The 23,028-nt window shown below is 64.8% G+C and overlaps 1 protein-coding gene and 1 long non-coding RNA gene across 2 annotated transcripts in view; both read right to left on the bottom strand.

Annotated features, from left to right (window-relative positions):
* COL22A1 (collagen type XXII alpha 1 chain) overlaps positions 1 to 23,028 on the bottom strand; it is an 80,748-nt gene that overhangs the window by 20,146 nt on the left and 37,574 nt on the right. Inside the window, exons 22-40 of the mRNA XM_045581589.1 lie at positions 20,355 to 20,408; positions 16,472 to 16,525; positions 15,600 to 15,653; positions 14,502 to 14,555; positions 14,043 to 14,096; positions 13,154 to 13,198; positions 11,808 to 11,870; positions 11,371 to 11,424; positions 10,666 to 10,707; positions 9,348 to 9,380; positions 8,496 to 8,549; positions 4,824 to 4,877; positions 3,171 to 3,275; positions 2,775 to 2,819; positions 2,362 to 2,439; positions 1,845 to 1,880; positions 1,366 to 1,419; positions 826 to 870; positions 154 to 201 (exon numbers count right to left, since the gene is read on the bottom strand). Coding sequence (XP_045437545.1) covers positions 154 to 201; positions 826 to 870; positions 1,366 to 1,419; positions 1,845 to 1,880; positions 2,362 to 2,439; positions 2,775 to 2,819; positions 3,171 to 3,275; positions 4,824 to 4,877; positions 8,496 to 8,549; positions 9,348 to 9,380; positions 10,666 to 10,707; positions 11,371 to 11,424; positions 11,808 to 11,870; positions 13,154 to 13,198; positions 14,043 to 14,096; positions 14,502 to 14,555; positions 15,600 to 15,653; positions 16,472 to 16,525; positions 20,355 to 20,408 — 1,026 coding nt within the window. The remainder of the gene's footprint in view (positions 1 to 153; positions 202 to 825; positions 871 to 1,365; positions 1,420 to 1,844; positions 1,881 to 2,361; positions 2,440 to 2,774; positions 2,820 to 3,170; positions 3,276 to 4,823; positions 4,878 to 8,495; positions 8,550 to 9,347; positions 9,381 to 10,665; positions 10,708 to 11,370; positions 11,425 to 11,807; positions 11,871 to 13,153; positions 13,199 to 14,042; positions 14,097 to 14,501; positions 14,556 to 15,599; positions 15,654 to 16,471; positions 16,526 to 20,354; positions 20,409 to 23,028) is intronic.
* LOC123652281 lies at positions 6,148 to 8,228 on the bottom strand. The gene is made up of 3 exons (XR_006741526.1): positions 8,180 to 8,228; positions 7,343 to 7,387; positions 6,148 to 6,202 (listed from the first exon to the last, which is right to left on the bottom strand). It is a non-coding gene; the product is annotated as an uncharacterized LOC123652281 (long non-coding RNA).

Raw genomic sequence — 23,028 nt, 5'->3', positions numbered from 1 at the left:
CTCTGCCTCTGCTCTGCCTCCGTCTGAGCTCGAGGTCAGCACGGACCCCTCGGAACCTCTGCCTCGCTCCTCCCCACTCCACGTTATCACACTCCCGAGAGCCCGGTCCCCCGTCAGCATTTGCAAAACGCACGCAGGTGACTCCGCTTTTACCTGAACCAGGAGCCGGACGTCCTCGGGAGCGAGGGGCGAAGAGGGGCCCTGCCAGGGAGAAGTGGATGAATGCAGGCGGGCACGCGCACACGCACATACAGACACACGCACCCGCACGCACGCAGGCAGGCAGCACGTTCTGTGTATCTTCAGGCAGCAAAGGGCCTCACAGTGTGACTCCTCACACCCCTGGGCCGTCCCCTGACGCTCACAAGCCTGGGAGCCACCGAGGACTCCTGAGGTAGGGGCTGGGCCGGCAGCCAGCCCTCCCCAGGCTGACAGACATCGTCCGTTCTGGTCCCCAGTCCCCTCCTGCTCCTTCCTCTGCTCCTGGTGCCCCTCTCCTCACCCCCCATTCACGCCTGCAGGCCACGTGGAGGGCTCCTGAGCTCACACCGGGCCTCCCACACACCCCCACACCCCCCTGGCCTTGGCTTTGAACCCAGAGCTACGGCTCCCACTACGGCCACTCTCGCTCTCAGGCCCTGAAACAGGCCAACGGGGCACCGGCTCGCCTGTGGCCTGTCTCTGCATCGCACTCCTCACGCAGCCCCCTGCCCACAGCGTCAGGAAAAGGCCCCGTGAAGGCCCCTGAGCCGCCTGAGCAGCCTGCTGCTCCCGCTGGAGCCCTGACCGGCCGCCAGAATTCACCAGGAACGAGGGAGGACCTACCGGTGTGCCCGGAGGCCCCCGCTCGCCGGGACTCCCTGGGGCGCCCTAGGAGAAGAGAGAGAGGACACGTGACCTGGCTGAGCACACAGTTCCCTGGCCCATGCCGCCGACCTCTGCCAGCGGGGGGACTCCGTGGGGAAAAGAAACCACCCAACTGTGCCGGCTGGCGCCGACCGACTTCCTGTCTCCCAGGAAACGGCCAGGTGCCAGAGGTGCTTAGGACAGAGTGCTGCCCCTCCTCCCACTCCTGTCCCAACACAAACTGCAAACAGCTGGTGCACAGAGTGTGTACACATGTGTGCACGCTTGCACAGTCACACACACGCACACACACACACACACGCACACACACACACACAAACACACACTTATCTTAAATGCCTGCCATCCCTCCCCAAGCTCAGGTGGGCGGCAGTTGGCAGGGGGGAGGCCCGTCTGCCATCGGGGCTGTGGGAATGCCAGGCCCAGGGCCCCGGGCAACGTGGATGTGTGGGCACCAGAGGCCATTCCGGACCCAGCCCGGACCCACGCTCCACTCACATCCTGGCCAGCGGGGCCCTGGGGGCCGGGGAATCCGGGCGAGCCTCGCGGTCCCTGGGGAGAGAGGAGAGGCCCCGTGGCTTTCCGGCGTTCAGTATGGGGTCTCGGGGATGGGCTGGGGGGCAGAGGTGCCCTGACTGGGTCAGAGGGTCCTGGTTTGCTTGTGGCTGTGACTGAGGAAGCCTGGGTTAAAAATCAGTGCTCCTGGGGCTCTGACGAGCCTGGGGCCCCCCGGCCGTCCCTCTGCGATGCAGAGATGCTGCGAAGCGCAGCCAGACAGTCTGCCCCACGGCACAGGCACAGTGGACACGCGGACAGGTGACCCCGCCTTCCCCCTCCCCTGCAGGTGCACGCTCACTGCGGGGCGTCTGCCCCCTAACGACAGGGGTTTGCTTTACGGGGGTCCCAGCCCTCCATGTAAACCCGCTTCGTCACAGGGACCGCTGCAGGGAGCGGCCCCTCGCCCACGTCATACCTACCGGGGGGCCTTTGTCTCCGGGGGGTCCGGAAAGGCCCTGGAAGCAGACACGGCACATCAGCAGGGTAGGCGGAGAGGCGCCTCAGCACGCTGCGGGGTTACTTCCAGCAGGGGCTTCCTTAAAGGGGCAGGTAACCACCTCCCTGCAGGCCCCCGGCCCACCCCTCACCCCGCCGGGTAACCACCCTGTCCTGGCTCCCATGAGGCTCTTGACGCAGATCCCCTCCCTGGTCTGTAGCTCTCATTTGGGGCAGGAACCAGCACCCAGCTCCCAGCATTCAGCACCCAGCATCCTTGGGCTGCACCCCTTCCTGCTGGGGTCGGGCTGGGGGAAACAGGGCTGAAGCTGCGGGGGTGCCCCTCCCCCTTCTACTAGGAGGTGCACACATAAACACATGCATGTGCGCCCATACATGCACACATGCACACACACGCCTGCATGGGAACACACACACGTGCACATGGGTCTGCGTTCCTGCAAGCTGCCCACCCCAGGATGCTGGATGAAGGGAACTCACAGGAGGGCCGGCAACCCCGAGGCCCGGGTCGCCGCGGGTGCCCGGAGAGCCAGGGATCCCGGGGGCACCTCGGTCCCCCTGGAGAGAGAAAAGCAAGACGCAGAGGTCAGTTCCGGGAAGGACGTATGCTCGTGGGGGGGGGGGGCACAGTCAGGTAGGAAGACCTCAAGTGGGCCGCTGGCTGCCTCTCGGGACAATGTGGAGCTGGTCCTATGACCTTGGGTCGGTCCCATGACCTCTCTGCACCTTAGGACCCTCATCAATCAGAAACAAACAGAGCGTTCTCCCAAACACCCATGGAGAGGGACGTGGGGGATGAGGACCCGGAGGGGGCTGAGGTGCCCAGAGACGCTGACAGCGGAGCTTTACCAGTGTGACCGGCCGGCGCCCACGGCTGCGCCGGTGAACCATACCTTGGTGCCAGGAGGTCCAGGCAGTCCGGGCGGCCCTCGAGGCCCCTGGGAAGCAAGGGGACAGGACGGTCATCGAGCATGAGAGGCCTTGCCCACCCACCTGGTGCCCGCCCGCCTCCTGCCCGCCGTGGGCATCCTCTGCTGCTGGTGGGGGAGGGCCAATGGGCATGCTCTCCCCGCACCTCACTGTGGGCGGGAAACACCCTGTTTTTGAGGCACCGGGCCCCCAGGGGAGAGGCCTGACCCCACCACCTACCGCGTCCATGTGACCCCGAGCCTGGCGGGCAATGCCCCGGAGACCGTGTCCCCCACCACAGCCTCCTCCCGCCCGCCCGGCACCACCGGCTCTGCCTGACTTCCCGCCTCTGACTCCGCTGGGCTGTGCCCCTGACTCACCGGCTCTCCGTCCTTCCCCGCCCCCGGAGGCCCGGGGTGCCCGGGAGCTCCAGGATCCCCGCGGGGGCCCGCCGGCCCCGGGCGCCCCTCTTCCCCAGCTGCTCCCTGGAAGGAAGTGGACAGGTGCCGGGATCAACGGCACGCAGGGACCGGCCTTCGGCTGGCGAGGCAGCCGCGGGGTGGGCGGGCGTTCCGATGGCGTGTGACAGCCTTCCTGTGTCCCCCGGGTCACATGCTGCGGGCCTAGCCCAACACCTCCACCGAGAAACAGTTTCTTAGTTCATTTATTTTATTTTATTTTATTATTTTATTATTGTTATTATTGATTATTTACAGAGAGGAAGAGAGAGGAATAGAGAGCTAGAAACATCGATGAGAGAGAAACATCAACCAGCTGCCTCCTGCACACCCCCTGCTGGGGATGTGCCCACAACCAGGGTACATGCCCTTGTCCGGAATCGAACCTGGGACCCTTCAGTCCGCAGGCCGACGCTCCATCCACTGAGCCAAACTGGTTTTGGCATCAACATTAGCTCATTTTTAATAGCTAACCGGGTCCGGGCACGCACCCTGAGTCCACTATGAGCCCGAGTCCTGTGAGGAGGGGCCTTTGCCACAGAGGGGCGCAGAGGGAAGTCCCTGTGGGGACCGGGGGGCAGACAGCCACTCAGCGAGGAGAGAGGTGGGAAAGACCCAGACGGTGGGGGGTGAGCGGTCCATGTGTGATGTTCAGGACACCAGTTTGCATCCTCTCTCAGAGCTGCCGGAGCAAACAAGGCACTGTGGACGCGGGCACGCAGGGGGCGTCCTGGTGTTCGGCCCCGCCCCCGCCCATGGCGCCCAGTGGTGCGGCTCCCTCGCAGCCCTCCCTCCTCCTCCTCTGCCAGGAGCTCCCACGCCCAGCGTGCCGGCCCCGGGAGGGAGCTGGGCTTTCGCTCGCTCCAGGCAATGCTCATGCTCTCTGACCGCGAGGCCCTCAGCCCGGGGGCGGCTCTGGCTGCGGAACCCCGGGGAGGGCCCCACCAGCCACAGGGACCCTTGTTCCAGGCAGGGCGCCCCGAGGCCTCCCGCTGCCTGACAGGGGAGGTGCAGCGAGGACGCAGAGCAAGAGAGGGGGCCTCTCCCGGGCTTGGGGCTCCCCCAGACCCGCTCACACACAGGAAGAGCCTGCCTGGGGGCGGGGGTCTGCACTGCTCTGCACAGCCGGCCTTGGCCCTCAGCCAGGCGGCCCTCAGCCATGGACAGCTGTCTGGCTCCCTCTGGAGGTGGAATGTGCTCACTGTTGGTGTTCCGGGTGGACACTGGGGTGGACACTGTCCCTCTTCTCCCCAAGAACTAATGTGCTTCCTCATGGTCCCCCCTGGGGCCTGGCTGCACGCAAAGGCGTGCCTGGTGCGCCGAGATCAGAGAAAGCGGGACTTCGCGCCGGACAGACCTGGCTGCTGGGCTATGTGGCAGGGAATTCAGTGCATCTCGGAGCCTCAGTCTGCGTGTCTGTGAAATGGGGGCGTGTGATTGACAGGTCTGCTGTGAGGGCGATGTGAGGTGGTGGTGGGTCTGCTAGCTCCTTCCCCTCGGAGGGCAGTGCGGGCGCCTCTGTCCCCGCTTCCCAGATGGGTCTGCCGGCTGTGTGCTCAGACCACCCTGTCTTACCTTCTCGCCACGCTCCCCGTCTTTCCCAGGGGGGCCTCTGACTCCAGGGGGGCCCTGGAGGAGGAAAGGCTATTGACACGGTGGCCGCCAGAGAAGGGGGACTAGGACCCTTTTCAGTCAGTGACCACAGCTCTGTCCCCGTGGGTCCCCGTTCCTGACCCTGTGCACCCAGCACGCTCCCCGTGCACCCCAGCACACTCCACTCTGCCCCCAGGCTGCGGCTCTCAGAGGGCGGGGCAGGGCGGGGTGGCTCAGGGGACTCGGGGAGGATGAGGATGACTGAGGACAGGCTGGCCAGACCTCCATCTGTGTGACCGGTGCGCCCAGACACAAGGCTCAAGGGCACATGTTCAAGGGATGCACCCAGGGATGGGGCGGGGGGGGGGGGGCGAAAGGTGCTCAGTGCCTCCTGGGCCTGGGGCCCAGCATGGAGCTGGCATCTATAGGCAGCTGGGCCCACATGTCACATGGCTGGACAAGGCAGTCGCTGACGCCAGGGAAACACCAGCAAAGGAGGGCGGCTCCCAGAAGTGGGTGGTGCATAAGGAGGCAGGTGGGATGGGGTGGGGTGGGGTGGGGTGACGTCCTGCGACAGTGGTCAGCAAACCGCAGCTCGAGAGCCACATGCAACTGACACTCCCACTCCTTCTAACACCATTTCTTCAAAATAGACTCGCCCAGGCCGAAAACTGACTTCTGCACATGGGCCACGAAGTTTCAATCGCACTGTACGTGAGCGCCCACACGTGGTATTTTGTGGAGGAGCCACACTCAAGGGGCCAAAGAACCACATGAGGCTCGCGATCTGTGGTTTGAAGACCACTGTCCTGGGAGCAGCGACAGTAACCGCTAAGGACGGGGCTCAGCCTCCGGTGCCTCGGTTTCCCCCAGTGCCAATAGGGCACAGCCATACCCACCCCCCGGGTGGGGAGGGCGAACACATCCACACGTGTGGTGCTCAGAACCAAGCCTGGCACGTCAGCGCCCGCCTCTGTCCTCTAAACCAGGGTCACCACCCCATGTCTGGGGACCACTGGCGGCCCATGAGGTCCGAAAGGTGGATGACCGCTGCTCTTAACAGCCCCGGTCCTTCTGGGCCCGGGCCGGCCCAGGCCTGGTCCCCTTCGGGAGCTCCACCCGGCGTCTCCCCGCTGGAGAGGGAAGCTGTGGCTGCGGGAGGTTAAGCTGGTCCCTCCCGGCCACCTGGGCCACGGGGGGCGGAGCCTGGGCAGGTGGTGTGAGCTCTGAACCCACCACCCGCTCCTCCACTCGGGAGATGCAGAAGCTGAGATCTTCCAGGCCCTGCCCCGGCCCCGATTACTCACCACACTTCCTGGGGGGCCGCTGGGACCGGGGGGCCCTAGGGGACCAGGAGCGCCCTGTTCAGAAGCAGAAGAAGCTCAGACAGGCCCGGTGCGCCACTCACAGACCTACCCCATCCTCTCCCAACTGCCTGCACGCAGTCCTCAGCACTGACTGGGACTCCGTGTAGCCCAAGATTTCCCTCCACGTAAGAGGAGCCTCCTCCTAGCACCCCCAGGAGCCGAACCCCAAAATGTGGGACCCTGGCACAGAGGTGGGACAGGGTAGACAGGACTCAGGAGGTTCCCTTGGCACAGAGACGGGGTGTGTGTGTGCGTGTGTGCATGGTGGCTTTGACGAACCAGGGAATGCTTGCTGAAGGAAGTGGACATGACCTGGACACCGAAGGCCGGCACAGACTCCAGGGGGGCGTGTGAGGGGGGTCCGGGCGGGTGGACACTGGGGTGGGGAGCGGGGCCTCTGGAGGTGTGGAGGCCGTTCCCTGCGAGCCTTGACGTCCGCTTCCTCCAGGCAGCAGGGCCAGGGCCGCCTCTCCGACCGGGAGGAGCTGCCACCTGCCCTCCGACCAGTCACTGCCCGTGGCCCACCTGCTCCCACGAGGCCACGTGCACGGCAGCGTGGTCATGCAAGCACTTTACGGCCGGACATCGGGCCCGGGAGCGGGGGACAGTGCCTGCGGCTCTCCCCCCCCCACTGCCCCAGGGAGACAGAACTCTAGTGGCCAGGGCACACGTGTCAACCCCTGATGCTCCGGGCCCAGGCGGGGCAGACACAACAGGAGCGTCCGAGGCATGTGCATGGAGGGTGTGCATGGAGGGTGTGCATGGAGGCGTGTGCATGGAGACGTGTCTGTGCTCATGGCTGCGTCTGCAGATCGGGCGTCCATACACACAGTGCAGTGCATGCACCGGATTTTGGAACGTATGTGTGTGACGTGCACACAAGCACACGTCGCAGAGCCATGCATCTGGGAGTGGTGTCTGCATGTCCGTGGGCATCACCGAGGGCTTGGAAGGAGGGTGGGGCGCGTGGACACCTGGGCCCTGAAACGCTGGGGTGTAGGGAGGCCTGCCCTCCCTGTGGGTGGCACACTCTCCCCCTTCCTCCCCTCCCCCGTCACCCAGAACGAAGCACAGGGTCCCTCCTGGGCGACCCTCCACCCCCTGCCCCGAGGAGACAGGCAGGGCCGGACTCACGGGGTCTCCAGCGGCTCCGCGTGCACCGTCTTGTCCCTTGGCGCCCTGCATGGGAAGTAAAATGGGGGCGGAGGGAGGGTACATTACAGGCAACTCTGTCCTTGTCCCCAGGCAGGGCCTCTCGGCGCCCCCTGCTGGCCAGCCGGGCGGCCCACGCTGAAGCCACAGGGCGGGCCTGCGGGTGCAGGAAGCAGGCCGGGCACGGGGCCCTGCACCCCATCCTCGCCACCCAGGACGCAGGGCCGGCACGGCGTCTGTGTTTACGTAAAAGGGGCTCCGAGGGGCAGATGCCCAGGCACATGGCAGCCAGGGGCCCTGGGATCGGGCCCAGGCAGGTCCCCCCCCGGGTCCCCCAAAACTTAAACCGCCGCCCCAGAAACAGACAGCCAAGAAGCCAAAGCCAAGAAGAACACCAAAAGGAAAAGGCACATGACATCATCCTTCCACCCGGAGCTGCCGGCCAGGCCGGACGGAGAGGGCTCCTGCCCCCCAAAAGGATTTGGGAGCCGGGAGCCGTCCCGAGGGCAGGCGCGGAGCCGGAAGGAAGGCTGTGTGGCCCAGCCCAGCCCTCCTAACCCACATGTCAGTGACGAGAAGGACACCCAGGGGTCTGGGGTCAGGGCCGCCCTGTGGCAGGGGGCTGTGTTTTGGGGCGCTCTGGGTAGACCAGTTTTGGGGCTGGAGGTCCCAGAAGCACTGTGCCAGCACCCTCTGCTGGGTGCTCCTGCAATGGCAGGCCAGTGGGGCCAGGGGCCGGGGGCCAGGGAGGGACAGAGGGACAGGGGCTTGTGGGCATCTCTGCGTCTGGGGCCAATGGGTGGGGTGAGGCTTTCTTACCGGCAGCCCAGCGGGTCCTGGAGGCCCGAGTTCTCCCTGCGGCCCCTGCAATGACACAGTCGCCATGAACGAGCCACTCCCCCCTCCCCCACACCCCTCATCCCCCACCCCTGTTCTGTGCAGAGGGGCGGGGAGGACGTGCGCAGAGGGAGTGAGCAGAGATCCACAGATGGGGGCGTCCTTGGGCCCCGAGGGAGGAGGAAGGGACCACATGGGGCTCGGCTGGCTCCTGGGGCTGCTGGGCCTCGGACATCCTGTCTCCGGGGGGCCGGGGGGGGGGGACATGGGGCCTGGGGCATGGGCACGGGGCACTCACCGGCTCACCGGGCACACCACGGTCCCCCTTCTCTCCTTTCGGTCCTTGCTCTCCCTGGTGGTGGGGAAGCACAGGTAGAGCAGCCCGCATCGCCCACTGCAGACCGCCCACCCCCTGCCCCCTGCCCCTGCATGCCACCCCCCCCCCACCAGCTCCTCCTCTCCGCTCTGATTCCCACTCATCAGGCCTCAGGTCAAGAAGGGCCCCCTCGGGGTAACTGAGCCCCGGGCCAGCCACGCCCTCGTGCACAGACTCAGGCCCGCAGAGCGTCCTGCTCCTCCGTGGGGCGGCTGCGGTGGCAGGTCTGCACCTTACTGTGCGGCTTCACCCTGCCCCCCATCCCACCCCCACCCCCACCCCCACCCCCCGCCCGGAGCCTGGCAAGACCCACGGACACTGCTGCAAAGCAGGCCCGGGGCCCCGGCCGCTCGGGGGTCGCGTCCCAGCACCTGCGTCAGAGAGCCTGGGCGGCCGGTCATCGCCCGTCAGGCCTGCCCGTCCTCCGAGCAGCCTCTCTCAGGCCCGCCCCTCACTGCCCCCTCCGGTCTCCATCACTGCCAACTCCCCCTCACTCTGCCACTCATGTCCCCCCCCACCCCCCCCAAGATCCTGCTCCCTCCACACCACAGGGCCTGCGTGGAGGGACGAGGGAGTTACCCCCAAGGTCTGCCCTGGGCCTGGGCCGCGGGGAGGTGCCCTCGGGCCCCGGACGTGGAGCCTGCCCCTCACACGGCCTGCTCCCCCGGCTGCCGGCACAGGCCAGCGGTGACCGGCGTGGTGGGCAGAGCCAGGGCCCAGCCCCCAGAGCACCCGGGGTCACAGCCAGGGGCCCCACGGAGCCGCTCCACTTACTGGCGTCCTGGGGTACGGGGTGAAGAAGGAAGGCTGGAAGGAACCACAGAAAGGAGAGGCGTGAGTCCGAGCTGAACCCGCCCTGAGGACTGAGCCGGGGAACACAGCTCCCCTCCCGCCACCCTACCCCCCGGCCTTCACCACCAGCCCTGACATTGGAATAAGGTGACCAGGCGTCCCGCTTTTGGCGGGACAGTCCCGATTTTTAACCATGTGTCCCACGTCCCTCGGCGTTTTTAAAAAGCCCCGGTTTTTGGAAAGATTCTTTTACTAAATCTTCTGGACTTTTTAAAAACGCCGTGGCGGGACGTGGGACACATTGTTAAAAAGCGGGACGTCGGGTCACCTTACGTTAGAACCACGTTTCCCTGAAGCCCTGTGCTCTGGTTAAGACAGGAAAGCACGGTGGTTAGACGTTGGGACCCTGGCATCACAGGGTCTGAGCTCAAGACCGGTCTCCCCGCCTGAAACCCGCGCGACCTCTGGCACCTGCCAGCGCCTCGTCCTCAGCAGTAAGGCGGGGTGAACCCCCCTGCTCTGGGGCGGGGCGGGGTGGGGGGGGCCTGAACTGGTGCGTGTAGCCAGAGCTGTGCCCGGACACCGGGCCCACTGTGAAGAGCGGCCACAGCGTGCGGACAGGGTCCAGCCGGGGACTGAGAGGGCACCGTCCTCTCGTGGCAAAGCCACGTGCAAGTCCCAGCGTGGAGGGCAGAGCCTCCAGCACAATGACAGCAAAGGCCGAGGTTGTGAGCTTGACCTTATGGTCCGAACCTGTGTTGAGTGATGTGGGCTGCGGGAGGTGCAGCTCTTTTGGAAGTTATGACACCGAAGACCCCTTCCCCTCTGGCCCTCCAGTACGTGTCAGGCCCCTCGTCACTCTCCCCGAAGCATCCTGGGTTCTGACAGCATCGCTGACCTGTGCCCTGCGGCTCCGTGTCTCCCTCTGACACTGCGATGCCTGGCTCACACCGCCCCCTTCCCCCCCGTGCCCATCGCGTCTGGTCTCCGGGCCTCAGTTCCCCCGGTGCCAGGCGGGTGTGTGTCCTCAGGGCCTGGCCAGTGCTCTGATACTGGCAGTGTGCGTGCCGGGCAGGATAAAGGGTGGGCACAGGGGCCACTGGAGAGCTGGCACGGTATTTTTGGACTGAAACCGAGGACTAGGTCTGGCTGCTGGCAGTCTACTGAAAAGCTGCTGGTAACTAAGTGGCGTGTGTGTGTGTGTGTGTGTGTGTGTGTGTGTGGCGGTGCGGGAGGAGGGAGGGACGGGGGCATCCGATGCCTTAGGAGTGGAAAGGAGGTTAGCAGCAGAGGCGCTTACTGTTCCGGGCAGTCCCGGGGGGCCGGCCGGACCAGCTTCACCCTGAGGGAGAAACAGAAAGCACGTGACCGGCCGCCCCACTGACCCCGCCTGTCCCCCCACACCTGGGGCGATGGATGGACGGACAGGCGGACAGACACTCAGATTCCCAATTATAAAATACGCAGACGCATAACACCTTGCGTTTTGAGAAGCCGACAGGATCAACTGATATTTGACCAGAATGGCCTGGAAAAGGAGAGCAGCCCAGATTCTCCGGAAGCCGGAATGGGATTCCACCATGGCCCCCTCGCACCATTTCTGGCTCACACCGTCCCCTCCCCCCCCCCCCCCCCCCCCCCCCTGCCGAGCCCCTCGCACCTGGAGATGAGGTTTCCCTGGAAAACGGCATCTCCGAGCGGCCGGCCGAGGAGCAGCGGGCCCGGCCAACCCTCCCGCCCACACCCTGTCTGTGGACAGCGCCCCCCCTGGGCTGGGGAGCCAGAGAGGAGGGATGGAGGGGAGGGTGAGCACAGGCCCCTCCCTGTGTCACCAGGCAGCCGGCCAGGGCGGGTCAGAGGAGACCTCAGCCTCGCGCAGGTGGGACCAGGTCACAGCCCAGGCCTCCCTCGGGCTCCGGCCCGGGCCTCCCCTCTCCCCATGGAGCTCACACACACAGCAGGGAGGCCCCCACTATGTCCCCGATGCCCGGGCCCCAGGGCCTACCTTGTCGCCCCGGTCGCCTTTCGGTCCCGGGGGGCCCGGGCCGCCCTTCTCTCCCTGCGGCACAGACACAGGAAGCGTGAGCTCGGCTGCAGCACGGCTGCTCCAGCGCGACCAGAGGCCCCAGGGCCACCTCCCCTCTGCTCCCCCTGCTCCGCCCCCACTCTGTCCCCCCATAACCACAGGTGGAGCCGGGAGCATCTGGAGGAGAGTGGGGAGCCCCTGATGGGCTCGTCCCCCAACCCTGACCCTCTTCCAGCGAGACCACCTGCCACTGTCCGGTCCCAGCTCCCCCAGAGGCCTGACCCTTCCTTCCCTGAACCCCAGGACCCCCTCCCAGCCCAGTCACCCCCGCTCCCCGGGGACCGAGACCCAAAGGGGCTGCTCCCCACGGGCGACGGCACAGGAGGGGGCCCCGGGGCGGACACCCCGACACCTACCTGCGGCCCCTTCTCTCCGCTCAGGCCGGGGAACCCGGGGGCTCCGGGGAGGCCCGCCTGGCCCTGCGGAGACACCCGCGTTAGACTCTGGGGGAGGCCCCTCCGGCCAGGCTGGGGCGGGAGCCGCCCTGCTCTCGGCCCCCCAGGCCTCTGGCTTGGGGGTGGAGGAAGAGGAGGGGAGAACTCGTTCCTGGGGTGTCCGAGCCCCCTCCTGGCTGTGTGCTCTCCCTGGAGCCCCGTGTGGCCTGCCTGGTGTCTGCCTCCTCGGACACCGTCACCTCCCCCACCCGCCCCACAATCCCCAAGGCTCCGCGCGGGCCTCTCCTGCCCCCCCACCCCCCGCCGGCACATGCTCACCAAGGCCCCGGCCCGCACGTGGGTGCTAGGGAGCGAATACACCCCTGAAATGGATGGAGCGAGCCCCCCAGATCCCTGAGGCAGCAGCGTGTGTGTGAATGTGTGTGTGTGTCTGTGTGTGTGAGTGTGTGTATCTCTGTGTGTGCCATGTGTCTGTGTGTGTCTGTGTGTATGTGTGTGTGTTTCTGTGTGTGTCTGTGTGTGTGAGAGTGTGTGTGTATCTCTGTGTGTGCCATGTGTCTGTGTGTATGTGTGTGTGTATGTGTGTGTCTGTGTGTGTTTCTGTGTGTGTCTCTGTGTGTGCCATGTGTCTGTGTGTGTCTGTGTATGTTTCTGTGTGTGTCTGTGTGTGTTTCTGTGAGTGTCTCTGTGTGTGCCATGTGTCTGTGTGTGTGTCTGTGTGTGTTTCTGTGTGTGTCTCTGTGTGTGCCATGTGTCTGTGTGTGTGTCTGTGTGTGTATGTGTGTGTCTGTGTGTGTTTCTGTGTGTGTCTCTGTGTGTGCCATGTGTCTGTGTGTGTGTCTGTGTGTGTTTCTGTGTGTGTTTCTGTGTGTGTGACTGTGTGTCTGTGTGTGTCTGTGTGTGTTTCTGTGTGTGAATGTGTGTGTGTGTGTCTGTGTGTGTGTGAGTGTGTGTGTGTATCTCTGTGTGTGCCATGTGTCTGTGTGTGTCTGTGTGTGTTTCTGTGTGTGTGACTGTGTGTGTCTGTGTGTGTCTGTGTGTCTGTGTGTGTGTGAGTGTGTGTGTGTATCTCTGTGTGTGCCATGTGTCTGTGTGTGTGTCTGTGTGTGTATGTGTGTGTGTTTCTGTGTGTGTAAATGTGTGTTTCTGTGTGTGTCTGTGTGTGTTTCTGTGTGTGTGTGTGTATGTGTGTGTGTGTATGTGTCTGTGTGTGTGTGTGTGAGTGTGTGTGTGTGTGCGTGTGTGTGTGTGAGAAGTCCATGGGGCACGGAGGGGAAGTGAACGAGGGAAGGGACGGACCAACACACCTTCTCTCCCGGGGGCCCGGCCAGGCCCTGCTCCCCAACCTCGCCCTGGGGGGAGAGGGAAGACACCCCGTTAACCCACCCCCATTCACAGGGGCCGCCGTGCCCAGGTGCCTGCCCCTCGGCTCCTCCGGTCACGGCCCTTTGTGCTCCAGCACGTCGCACGGTCACGGCCCACGGCCCAGGCTGTGGGAACCGTGGTGTGGCCCGAGTCTGGGGGCAGAGGCGGTTCCACACAGTCTCCTGTCTGGGCACAGGCTCCCCCAGACACAGGTGCATGCACCTCCCACATACACACCACACACAACTCACATACACACCTCACATACACACACCATACACACACCACACATGTACCGTATATACACCACACACACCACACATGCCTCACATACACACCACATACACATCACACATACTCCACACACATGCCATACACACACCACACACACCACACATACATACCACACATATTCCACACGCATATCATACACATACATACCACGCACACCACACACAACTCACATACACATCTCACACAGCACACCACACATGCCCCACATACACACCACACACAACTCACATACACATCTCACATACACATACCACACATGTCCCGTATATACACCACACATACCACATACACCCCACACACGCACACACTCGCTCACTGCGTGCCGGCCGGCCTCGGCGCAGCGGAGGGACAGCAGGTCCGGGGTGGGGGCAGGGACCCAGAGGGGGGCCCCCAGCCACGGGTCCTCTTGCTCCTCCGTCCCAGAGGGGCTGTCGCCATCCCGGCCGCAGCCCCTTCCCACTGGCCCGACTCCGTTCCGTCAGGAGAGGCCACGGCCGCCCCCACTCCACCCAGAACCACAAAGCGGGGGAGTCCTACCGGCAGGCCCGGCTTCCCCGGCAGGCCGTCCGCCCCGCGGTCTCCGGGCTGTCCCTGCGAGGAGAGCCGGTCAGGTCCACAGGGGGGCGGGCAGGCACGGGGGGGGGGGGGGAGGGGGAGGAAGGAGACAGGCACAGGGGGCGGGCACAGTGAGGGGGCCCAGGGGCGGGCACAGGGGGTCCAGGTGGGTGAGGGAGACCCCTGCTCAGGGGGGTTCGCTGTCACTCTGCGCGACCGCTTGGCCCCGCCACCAACTGCAGCTCACCCACCCCTGGCTCCTACGGGACCTGCCTCCTCCTCTGACGTATTATCAAACACCAGCGGCTGGTGCACAGAGTCCTGCACGGCTGGGGTCTCAGTAGCTGTTCGCCTGGGAACCCCAACCATCAGGAACGGTGCCCTTCACCTACTCTCTGCCCTCTGGGGCCCCCGAGCCCTCGCCGCCCCGAGAACACCTACCTTGGGCCCTGGCAGGCCGGGGGGTCCGGGCAGCCCGTCCTTCCCAGGTGGCCCCTGAGCAGAGAGGGAGACGGGAATGAGACGGGGAGCTGCCTGCGCCCCGGGCCTCCGCAGCGAGGCTGCTGGTCTGCGGGCTGGTCCTCCCGGGCCCTCGTCCCCACGGAGACCATCGGCCTCCCCTCCCAGGGCCCCCGGAGAGCAGCCAGTGGAGCCGGCTCCCTGAGGGCCACCGTCAGCTCTAGGATGGCCCATGGCCCATGGCCTGCCACAAGGTGACAGCCCACGGCCACACGCCCTTCCACCCCGGGCGCTCCCGGCAGCGGACGGCAACATGCCCTCCTTGCTCACTCACCCACCCACCCAGCCACCCACCCACAAGGTGCACAGACACCTGCTGAGCTGGGCCTCCGGAAATGAAAAGGCCCTGATTCCCCGACCCCTCCACCCGGGAACAGGAGGAGGAAGAGGGGGAGGAGGAGGAGAAGGAGGAGGAGGAGGGGGAGGAGGAGGAGGGGGAGGAGGAGGAGGGGGAGGAGGGGGAGGGGGAGGAGGGGGAGGAGGGAGAGGAGGGGGACGGGGAGAAGGAGGAGGAGGAGAAGGAGGAGAAGGGGGAGGAGGAAGAGGGGGAGGAGGGGGAGGAAGGGGAGGAGGGGGAGGGGAAGGAGGAGGAGGGGGAGGAGGGGGAGGAGGGGGAGGAGGAGGAGGAAAAAGGGAAGGAGAAAAAGGGGGAGGAGGGGGAGGAGGGAGAGGTGGGGGAATGCTCAGGATGGGCCATTTCTCCTCCCTCTGCCCATCACGCCTGTGGCCCCTGCTGGCGTCCCTCGGAGACAGGCACACGTTAAACAGCCGGGGACTCTGGGGTAGCCTGTAGGTACGAGGGCGGAGGGTGGGGGCAGGGGAGAGGGTGTCCCTCCGTCCCCCACAGGGCCGTGGGGGCAGGCCAGGGGACAGAGCCCGTGGAGAAGCCACAGCGGGAGGGAGTCGGGCTGAGCACTGTTGGGAGGGAAGGCCCAGGGCAGCCCAGCTCCAGGCTGGGGCCGGGTCCTGGCACAGAGGGGACAGGAGAGGGGCGGGGGGGCGGGGGGGGGGGCCGCTTACCGCCGGCCCGGGGTGCCCAGGTTTTCCCGGGAAGCCGATCTCTCCGGGCAAACCCTGGAAGGAACCACAGGGGACTCAGTGTGACCTCAGACCCCTCTGCCCCCTCCCGCCGGCCCGGCCTCTGCAGTGAGGAGGGGGCGGGGGGGGGCAGGGGGCTCCACTCAGGCCTCGCGGCGCTCAGAGCAGGCCGCCGTGAGCGTGAGCGTGAGCAGCCCCTCCTGCAGCGGGTAGTCTGCGCTGGGCCAGTCCTGCCTCCCGAGCGGGGGCGAGGGGCAGGCAGGGGAACCACCCAGAGCTGTGTTTCCCAAAGTGCGGTACGCACACCCCCAGGGGCACGGGAAGAGTCTGGTGGGGATATGCACTGCACCGTGCTTAGCTGCGCCCAATTCTACGTTCTCGTGAGTACGAGGGGTACTCAGCGTTACGAAAATTATAGAAGGGATACACATATGTCAAAAGTTTGGGAAACACTGACCTAGAGGATCCCGCCAATGCCTGCTGGGTCCACCCATCGGGGTCTCCCCCCGTCCACGGCCACGTCCCCGGCTGACCCTGATGCAGGGGGGGCGGGGGGAGAGGGGGCAAACGCCACCCCTGGCGCTCCTGAGCGTGGGAGCCGCACCGCACCCGCTAGACGACCCCCAAAGGACCCCCAGCCCAGCGGCCTCCTCTGCAGTGTCGCTCAGCAGCCAGCCAACACGGAGCGTGAGCTCAATGGTTTGTCTCCTGAGAGGCTCAGGGCGGGGCAGCGAGAGGCGGGGCCCGCAGGCGGGTCCCCCGTGGGTGTGGCCACCTGTGAAGATGCCCCAGGCACCCACGACCACAGCACCCCCACCTCAGTGCCCGGTGAGAGGGCACCAGAGCCAGCTTACCGAGGGGCCTCCAGGGCCAGGGGGGCCGGGGACACCAGGTGGTCCGGGGGGGCCCTGTGGAGAGGGGGTGAGGAAGGAGGGGTGAGGGGTGCGGGCAGCAGCCCCTGAGACGCTGTCCTGCCCTGTGAGAGGACATGGGTCACAGGGTGACGGTGAGCTTCAGCCTTCCCTGCCAGGTCTTGTGTTTGAAGCAACACAGAAAAGCCAAAAAGAAAATCTCAGAAGTAAAGCGTATAACATGCTAGCATGTCCTCTTGGGGAACACACCTGTACGTGGTGTATCCTGCCATATCGCTGAGCTACTGGGCATTTAAAATACATACACATGCTCTGCCTGTGTGAGCACACACACACACACGTGGGGCCCAGACACGACCGGCATGGAGTCAGCCAGGGAGCGCGGGGCCCGATGGATCGCAGCCCACGCCGTCCTGGGGGGCGACCTCCGGCCTCAGGCGGCTCAGCATCCTCTCCAGGTGCTCCCCCCTTCTCCAGTCCCCCCTTCTCCAGTGTCTCCACCCTGAAATCCTCTCCGTTCCCCAGGAGGAAGGCATCGCGCCCTCCACCGAGCTCAAGGCCAGCGAACTGGGTGCCTCTGACCACGTGCCCTCGGGCGCAGGGGCCCTCCTGTTCCCTGAGCACCCCATCTCACAGGGACAGGCCCAGGGTGCTGCAGGGAGAGGCGGGCAGGGTGAGAAGGAGGCCCCGGGCTCACAGAGAGCTACAGGGGAGCGGTGTCATGTCCCCACTAGAGGGCACTGGGCACTTACAAATGGCCACTTGAGCGTTGGACGTAAAGATGATGAATTAGGTGGTTTGAACCAAGACTATTGGACTATTAACACCGTTGTTCGGGCTAGCCATGATCGCATAGAGATGAGAGAATCTGGCTGAAGGGAGTCCAATGCCGGGTCACCCCATGCGACCAGAACGGACTTGGGCAAGGTCATCACTGCCCAGCGCCCCGGTCTCCCCTCCCACACACACACACACACACACACACACACACACACCGCACACACAGCAGGTGGGAGGCCCCTTCGCCGTCACTGAGGTGCGATTCCCGGGGGCCGCGGCCTCGCCCAGGACCCGGGCTGCTTCGCCCGTGTGGCTGCCCTCTCCCTGCTATCGATCAGCCTGTCTAAGCCCACCTAATCTCAGTATCAGCGAGGGAGACAGATTAGCCAATAGACCCGAATGCTAACAGCGAAGTAATGGCTCTTTTAATTATCACTAATGAACGCCGACAGCGGTGCTCCCTGCTCGTCAGCCGCAGCCCGATCACCGGGCAGCGGTATCCGATCTTCCTGCGGCGACAGCGCCCACAGCCGGCGGACGCGATTAGCACGGAGAGTGATGATGCATGATCGGCCGATTAACCGAATTGCCGTCGATAAGCCAATGGCAAGCAGCGACTCCTGTGAGCCAGCTGGTTCTGGCTGGAGCCGGTAAGGAGCTGGGGGGAATCTGGAGGCGCAGGGACGAGGTGCGTAAATCCGTGGTGTGGAAACGTCTGCCGGCTGGGGGAGCTGGTCACGCTCTGCCAGGCCTCCCCTCGCAGGGTGACCCCTGAGCCCGCCCACGAGGGCTGCCCATCCCACAGGCCTGCAGGCCCACCTGCCATGGCGCCCGCCCCTCGCCTGGCTGCGTCCCCATGGATTCCAGGGGCTCTGCCAGGCAGCACTGCCTCTGCAAACACCTGACCAGACTGGACTCTGTGTCCCCTCTCCCTAAGCGGCCACCTAGAGACAGGAGCGGCCTCCTGCGGCATCATGGACGTGTTCCTTTACGCAAAGCTCCTGCCCGGCCGGCGGCTCAGGGCGTGAGCATCGGCCCAGGACCCAGGAGGTCAGGGTTCGACTCCTGTCAGGGCACGTGTCTAGGTTGCAGGCTCAACCCCCAGTAGGGGGCGTGCAGAAGGATGCTGATCAATGATGCTTCTAACTCTCCCTCTCCTTGCTCTCCAAAAACCAATAAAAACATATTTAATATACAAACAAACAAACACACATCCTGGCAGTGAAGTTTCTCATTTTCAAAAAGAGGCACCAAACCGCCGCCTAGGCCCCGGCTGCCGCCGGGCGTCCTGCAGGGCCGGGCTGCGCGGGCGTCCGGCTGCACAGGCAGCTAACGGGCCCTGCGCTCGGCTCCTTCAGGTGCTGAGTGGGACGAGCATTCTTTCCTCACGGTGCCACCAAGAGCACACACAACTGCACGTGACCGGTAACAGCGGGGTCCGACCGCAGCAGAAACACGTGACCGGTAACGGGAGTCCGACCACAGCAGAAACACGTGACCGGTAACAGGGGGGTCCGACCACAGCAGAGACACGTGACCGGTAACAGGGGGGTCCGACCACAGCAGAAACACGTGACCGGTAACAGGGGGGTCCGACCACAGCAGAGACACGTGACCGGTAACAGGGGGGTCCGACCACAGCAGAGACACGTGACCGGTAACAGCGGGGTCCGACCGCAGCAGAGACACGTGAACGGTAACAGCGGGGTCTGAGCACAGCAGAGACACGTGACCGGTAACAGCGGGGTCTGAGCACAGCAGAGACACGTGACCGGTAACAGCGGGGTCTGAGCACAGCAGAGACACGTGACCGGTAACAGGGGGGTCCGACCACAGCAGAGACACGTGACCGGTAACAGCGGGGTCCGACCGCAGCAGAGACACGTGACCGGTAACAGCGGGGTCTGACCGCAGCAGAGACACGTAACCGGTAACAGCGGGGTCTGAGCACAGCAGAGGCACGTGAACGGTAACAGCGGGGTCTGAGCACAGCAGAGACACGTGACCGGTAACAGCGGGGTCCGACCGCAGCAGAAACACGTGACCGGTAACAGCGGGGTCTGAGCACAGCAGAGACACGTGACCGGTAACAGGGGGGTCCGACCACAGCAGAGACACGTGACCGGTAACAGCGGGGTCCGACCGCAGCAGAGACACGTGAACGGTAACAGCGGGGTCTGAGCACAGCAGAGGCACGTGAACGGTAACAGCGGGGTCTGAGCACAGCAGAGACACGTGACCGGTAACAGCGGGGTCTGAGCACAGCAGAGACACGTGACCGGTAACAGGGGGGTCCGACCACAGCAGAGACACGTGACCGGTAACAGCGGGGTCCGACCGCAGCAGAGACACGTGACCGGTAACAGGGGGGTCCGACCACAGCAGAGACACGTGACCGGTAACAGCGGGGTCCGACCGCAGCAGAAACACGTGACCGGTAACAGCGGGGTCTGAGCACAGCAGAGACACGTGACCGGTAACAGAGGGGTCTGAGCACAGCAGAGACACGTGACCGGTAACAGCGGGGTCTGACCGCAGCAGAGACACGTGACCGGTAACAGCGGGGTCTGAGCACAGCAGAGGCACGTGAACGGTAACAGCGGGGTCTGAGCACAGCAGAGACACGTGACCGGTAACAGCGGGGTCTGAGCGCAGCAGAGACACGTGACCGGTAACAGCGGGGTCCGACCGCAGCAGAGACACGTGCCTCCCTCCCCTCTTCCCGTCAGAGCAGAAACTGTCCCTGAGGTTCAGCCCCTCCCGCCGCCACCTGACCAGCCACAGGCTGCGCGGTGGACCCTGATCCCGCGCCCCTCCCCCGATGCCACTGTTCCCCCTCCTCCTGGCACTGCCACCCCTGATCTGCCCTCCTCGGCACCAAAATTTCTCCAGGACAGCGACAGCGGGCGCTCCCCCAGCCCAGGAGCCGGAAGACAGGACGGAGGGCACAGGCCCCCTGACATCCTCTCAGTGCTCCGAGGACAGCTACCCCGATCCTGGTGCCCCCACCCCCCCCAGTGCTGCCTGGTCAGTCAGCCCCTAGAACAGAGCAGTGTTTCCACAGAGAAGGCGGGGTGGGGGGTACCTGTGGTCCCAGCGGTCCAGGCGGTCCCGGGACGCCCACTTCGCCTTTCCTGCCCTGAGTGCAGAAAGAGAGCAGCGTTAGCGGCGGCGGGCGAGGGCCGAGGCCGTGTCTCCGAGGACACGGGGCTCGGTTTCTCGGTGGCGATGACTGGGCAGGGCCCTGCAGGCCTGAGAGACGTGGCAAGGGTTCGAGGGGTGGGGGCCGGCTCCAGCTGCGGGCAGCGAGGCCCAGCGTTGGGGCCCAGCTCTGCTCCTGGGAGGATTCTGCTCACACGTGGCCCCAAAGGACCAGACAGAGGCCCCCGCCATCACCATCATCACCATCACCCTGGGCACAACCTCCCCATCTGTTCCTGTGCTCAGCCGCCAGCTCCTCCCTGGAAGGCGGCTCCTCCCACCAGGGGGACACTCCTGGGCTCCAGGCCATGCATCCCGCCAAACTCAGAGCCAAACTGCCAGGGCCTCGGCCCTCCTTCCGTGGCCGCCGGCTCCCCGCCGCCCATCCTGTGCTGCTCCCTCACGCCCACCCGGCCCCCCTCCCGCCCCTGAACACGCCCCCACGCTCCACCCCCAGGCCTTTCCTGGGCAGCTCGGCCGCCGTCCGGAGGAAGGACAGTGTCAGGTCTGTGTGACCACCCTCTCCCCCAAGAATGGCATCATCGCTCAGGGCTCCCCTAGGAGGGCACCCCCGGCCGGCCCAGCACCTGGCCACGCCGAGGGGCACGCCCCGCTCACACCAGTCCTTCCCCTCCAGGCGATTCGGGCCGACCCCTGCCAGCAGGTGAGTCTTCCCGAAGGATAAAAGAAACTCATCGCCGTCCCCCTCCAGCACAGCCAGCACTCCTCCTCCTCACGTGACGGACAGGGCCTCTGGGCCGCTCGATGGGACCGGCCACACGCTGTGGTTCTGGCACCTTCTGTGCCCGGTGCCCAAACTCTGGTCCCTGAACAACAGCTGCAGTGGCTCAGACGGGCCTTCAAGACTCCCTCAGGACTCCTGGCCTCTGCGGGGCGGCCCACACGGCTGCCTCTGCCCGTCGCCCCTTCGCTCCGCCTCGGCTTGTCCAAGTCCCGTCCCAGGCCAGCGCCACCTCCCCCAGGAGGCCCCAGCAATCCGGAGGAATCGTGGCAACGCAGGACAGCAGGTGCCTGAGACGTACACTCCCCAGGGCTTCGAGTTCCGCCCACCAGGACGGGGCAGGGGCACTCAGTGAGCTTAGGGCGCCCTGGCTGCTCGCTGCGCCCATGGCCTTGCCCCCAGCCCTTGCCTCCGCAGCCCTGGAAGAAAGGAGTGCCAAGTCCAAGGCAGACGGGGCAGGCGAGCCACTCAGCTCGCAGAGTCTTGGTTTCCTCAGGTGGAGAACTATAACCCTGTGGCCATCTGAGGAGACAGCAGTGGGGGAAATGACTCAGTGTTTAAGGAAGCGGTTTATGGAGCATAAGGAGGCGCCATGCAAATGCACCAGGTAAGTGTGAGGAGGAGGAAGATGGTGGTGACAGTAAAGAGAAGAAAACAGCCAGGATGCTGGCTCCTTTGAGTCCCAATAGCGGGTGAGACCATGGGTCACACAGATCCTCGCGATGCTGTGGAAGCTAAATGAGACAGTGCTCACAGGTGCTGAGCACAGGCCCTGATGTTAGGTGGTGATGGTGATAGTGATGGTGATGGTGCAGGTGATGGTGGTGATGGTGATGGTGAAGGTTATGGTGATGGTGGAGGTGATGGTGATGGTGGAGGTGATGGTGGTGATGGTGGTGGTGTTGATGGACATGGAGGTGATGGTGGAGGTGATGGTGGTGGTGTTGGTGGTGATGGTGGAGGTGGTGGTGGTGGTGAGGAAGGTGGCTCTAGTAATGGATGTAGCAGTACTTACGTAACCTCTGCATTTTGGATAGAAAATTAAGGATTTGAGAAGTGCTGGCCAGAGCAAGTTTTGAAGCAATAAAGAACTATTTCACTAACAATAAGCCTTTTTCTTGTCATTTTTTCCCCTTCTTCTCTTTTAAATTGCTGCCAGCACAGCATCTGGGCAAGTGTTTGTCATTTATCACGAGGGCAGACAATTCAAGCCGCTCCGGACGCCGGGCGCTGACAGGGACTGATGTCTCCGAAGCTGCCGGCCGGCCGGGGGAGGAGGGAGCCGGACATTCAGAGTCGGCTCCTCCCGGCCAGGGCGTCAGCAGAGCGCCGAGGGGCCGGCAGCAGATGCGAGGATTGCTGTGCAAGGGGTTCTGACCTGCGCCGTCTGGTCTCTCGCTCGGCTCCCGTTCCCCTCGCCACTAAGTGTCAAACCTGATTATTTCTGCGGGTGAGAGCCGCCCAGGTGCTGTCCTCGCGTACACCCTGCCCCGCCCCGCGCAATGGGTCCCACAGCCGCCCTGATCCGAACGGCGCAGGCACCATCTGGCAGCGCAGGCTAAAAGCCTTAAAAACTGCAAAGTAAAGCAAGCGGAACCCAGGCTGCCGCTGACCGAAGGCCGCTCATTTCTCTCCTGGGGGTCAGGGTGATGGGCCCCAAGATTCCAGGACAGGGGACCCCGCTCCCAGGGTGGCCGCCCGAGGAGAACGCCGTGGTGCTCAATCTGTCTACGGGACAGGCACTGTCAGAGCTGAGGGCCCCTCGCTCTCCCAGGCCCCGCTGCAGGGACTCAGCATCCAGTTCAGAACTAACGCT

Source organism: Pipistrellus kuhlii, unplaced genomic scaffold (assembly GCF_014108245.1).
Source record: "Pipistrellus kuhlii isolate mPipKuh1 unplaced genomic scaffold, mPipKuh1.p scaffold_m20_p_14, whole genome shotgun sequence".
Classification (NCBI taxonomy): Eukaryota; Metazoa; Chordata; class Mammalia; order Chiroptera; family Vespertilionidae; genus Pipistrellus; species Pipistrellus kuhlii.
The sequence above is the reverse complement of the archived record's forward strand: the minus strand, read 5'-3'. Positions and strand labels throughout refer to the sequence as shown.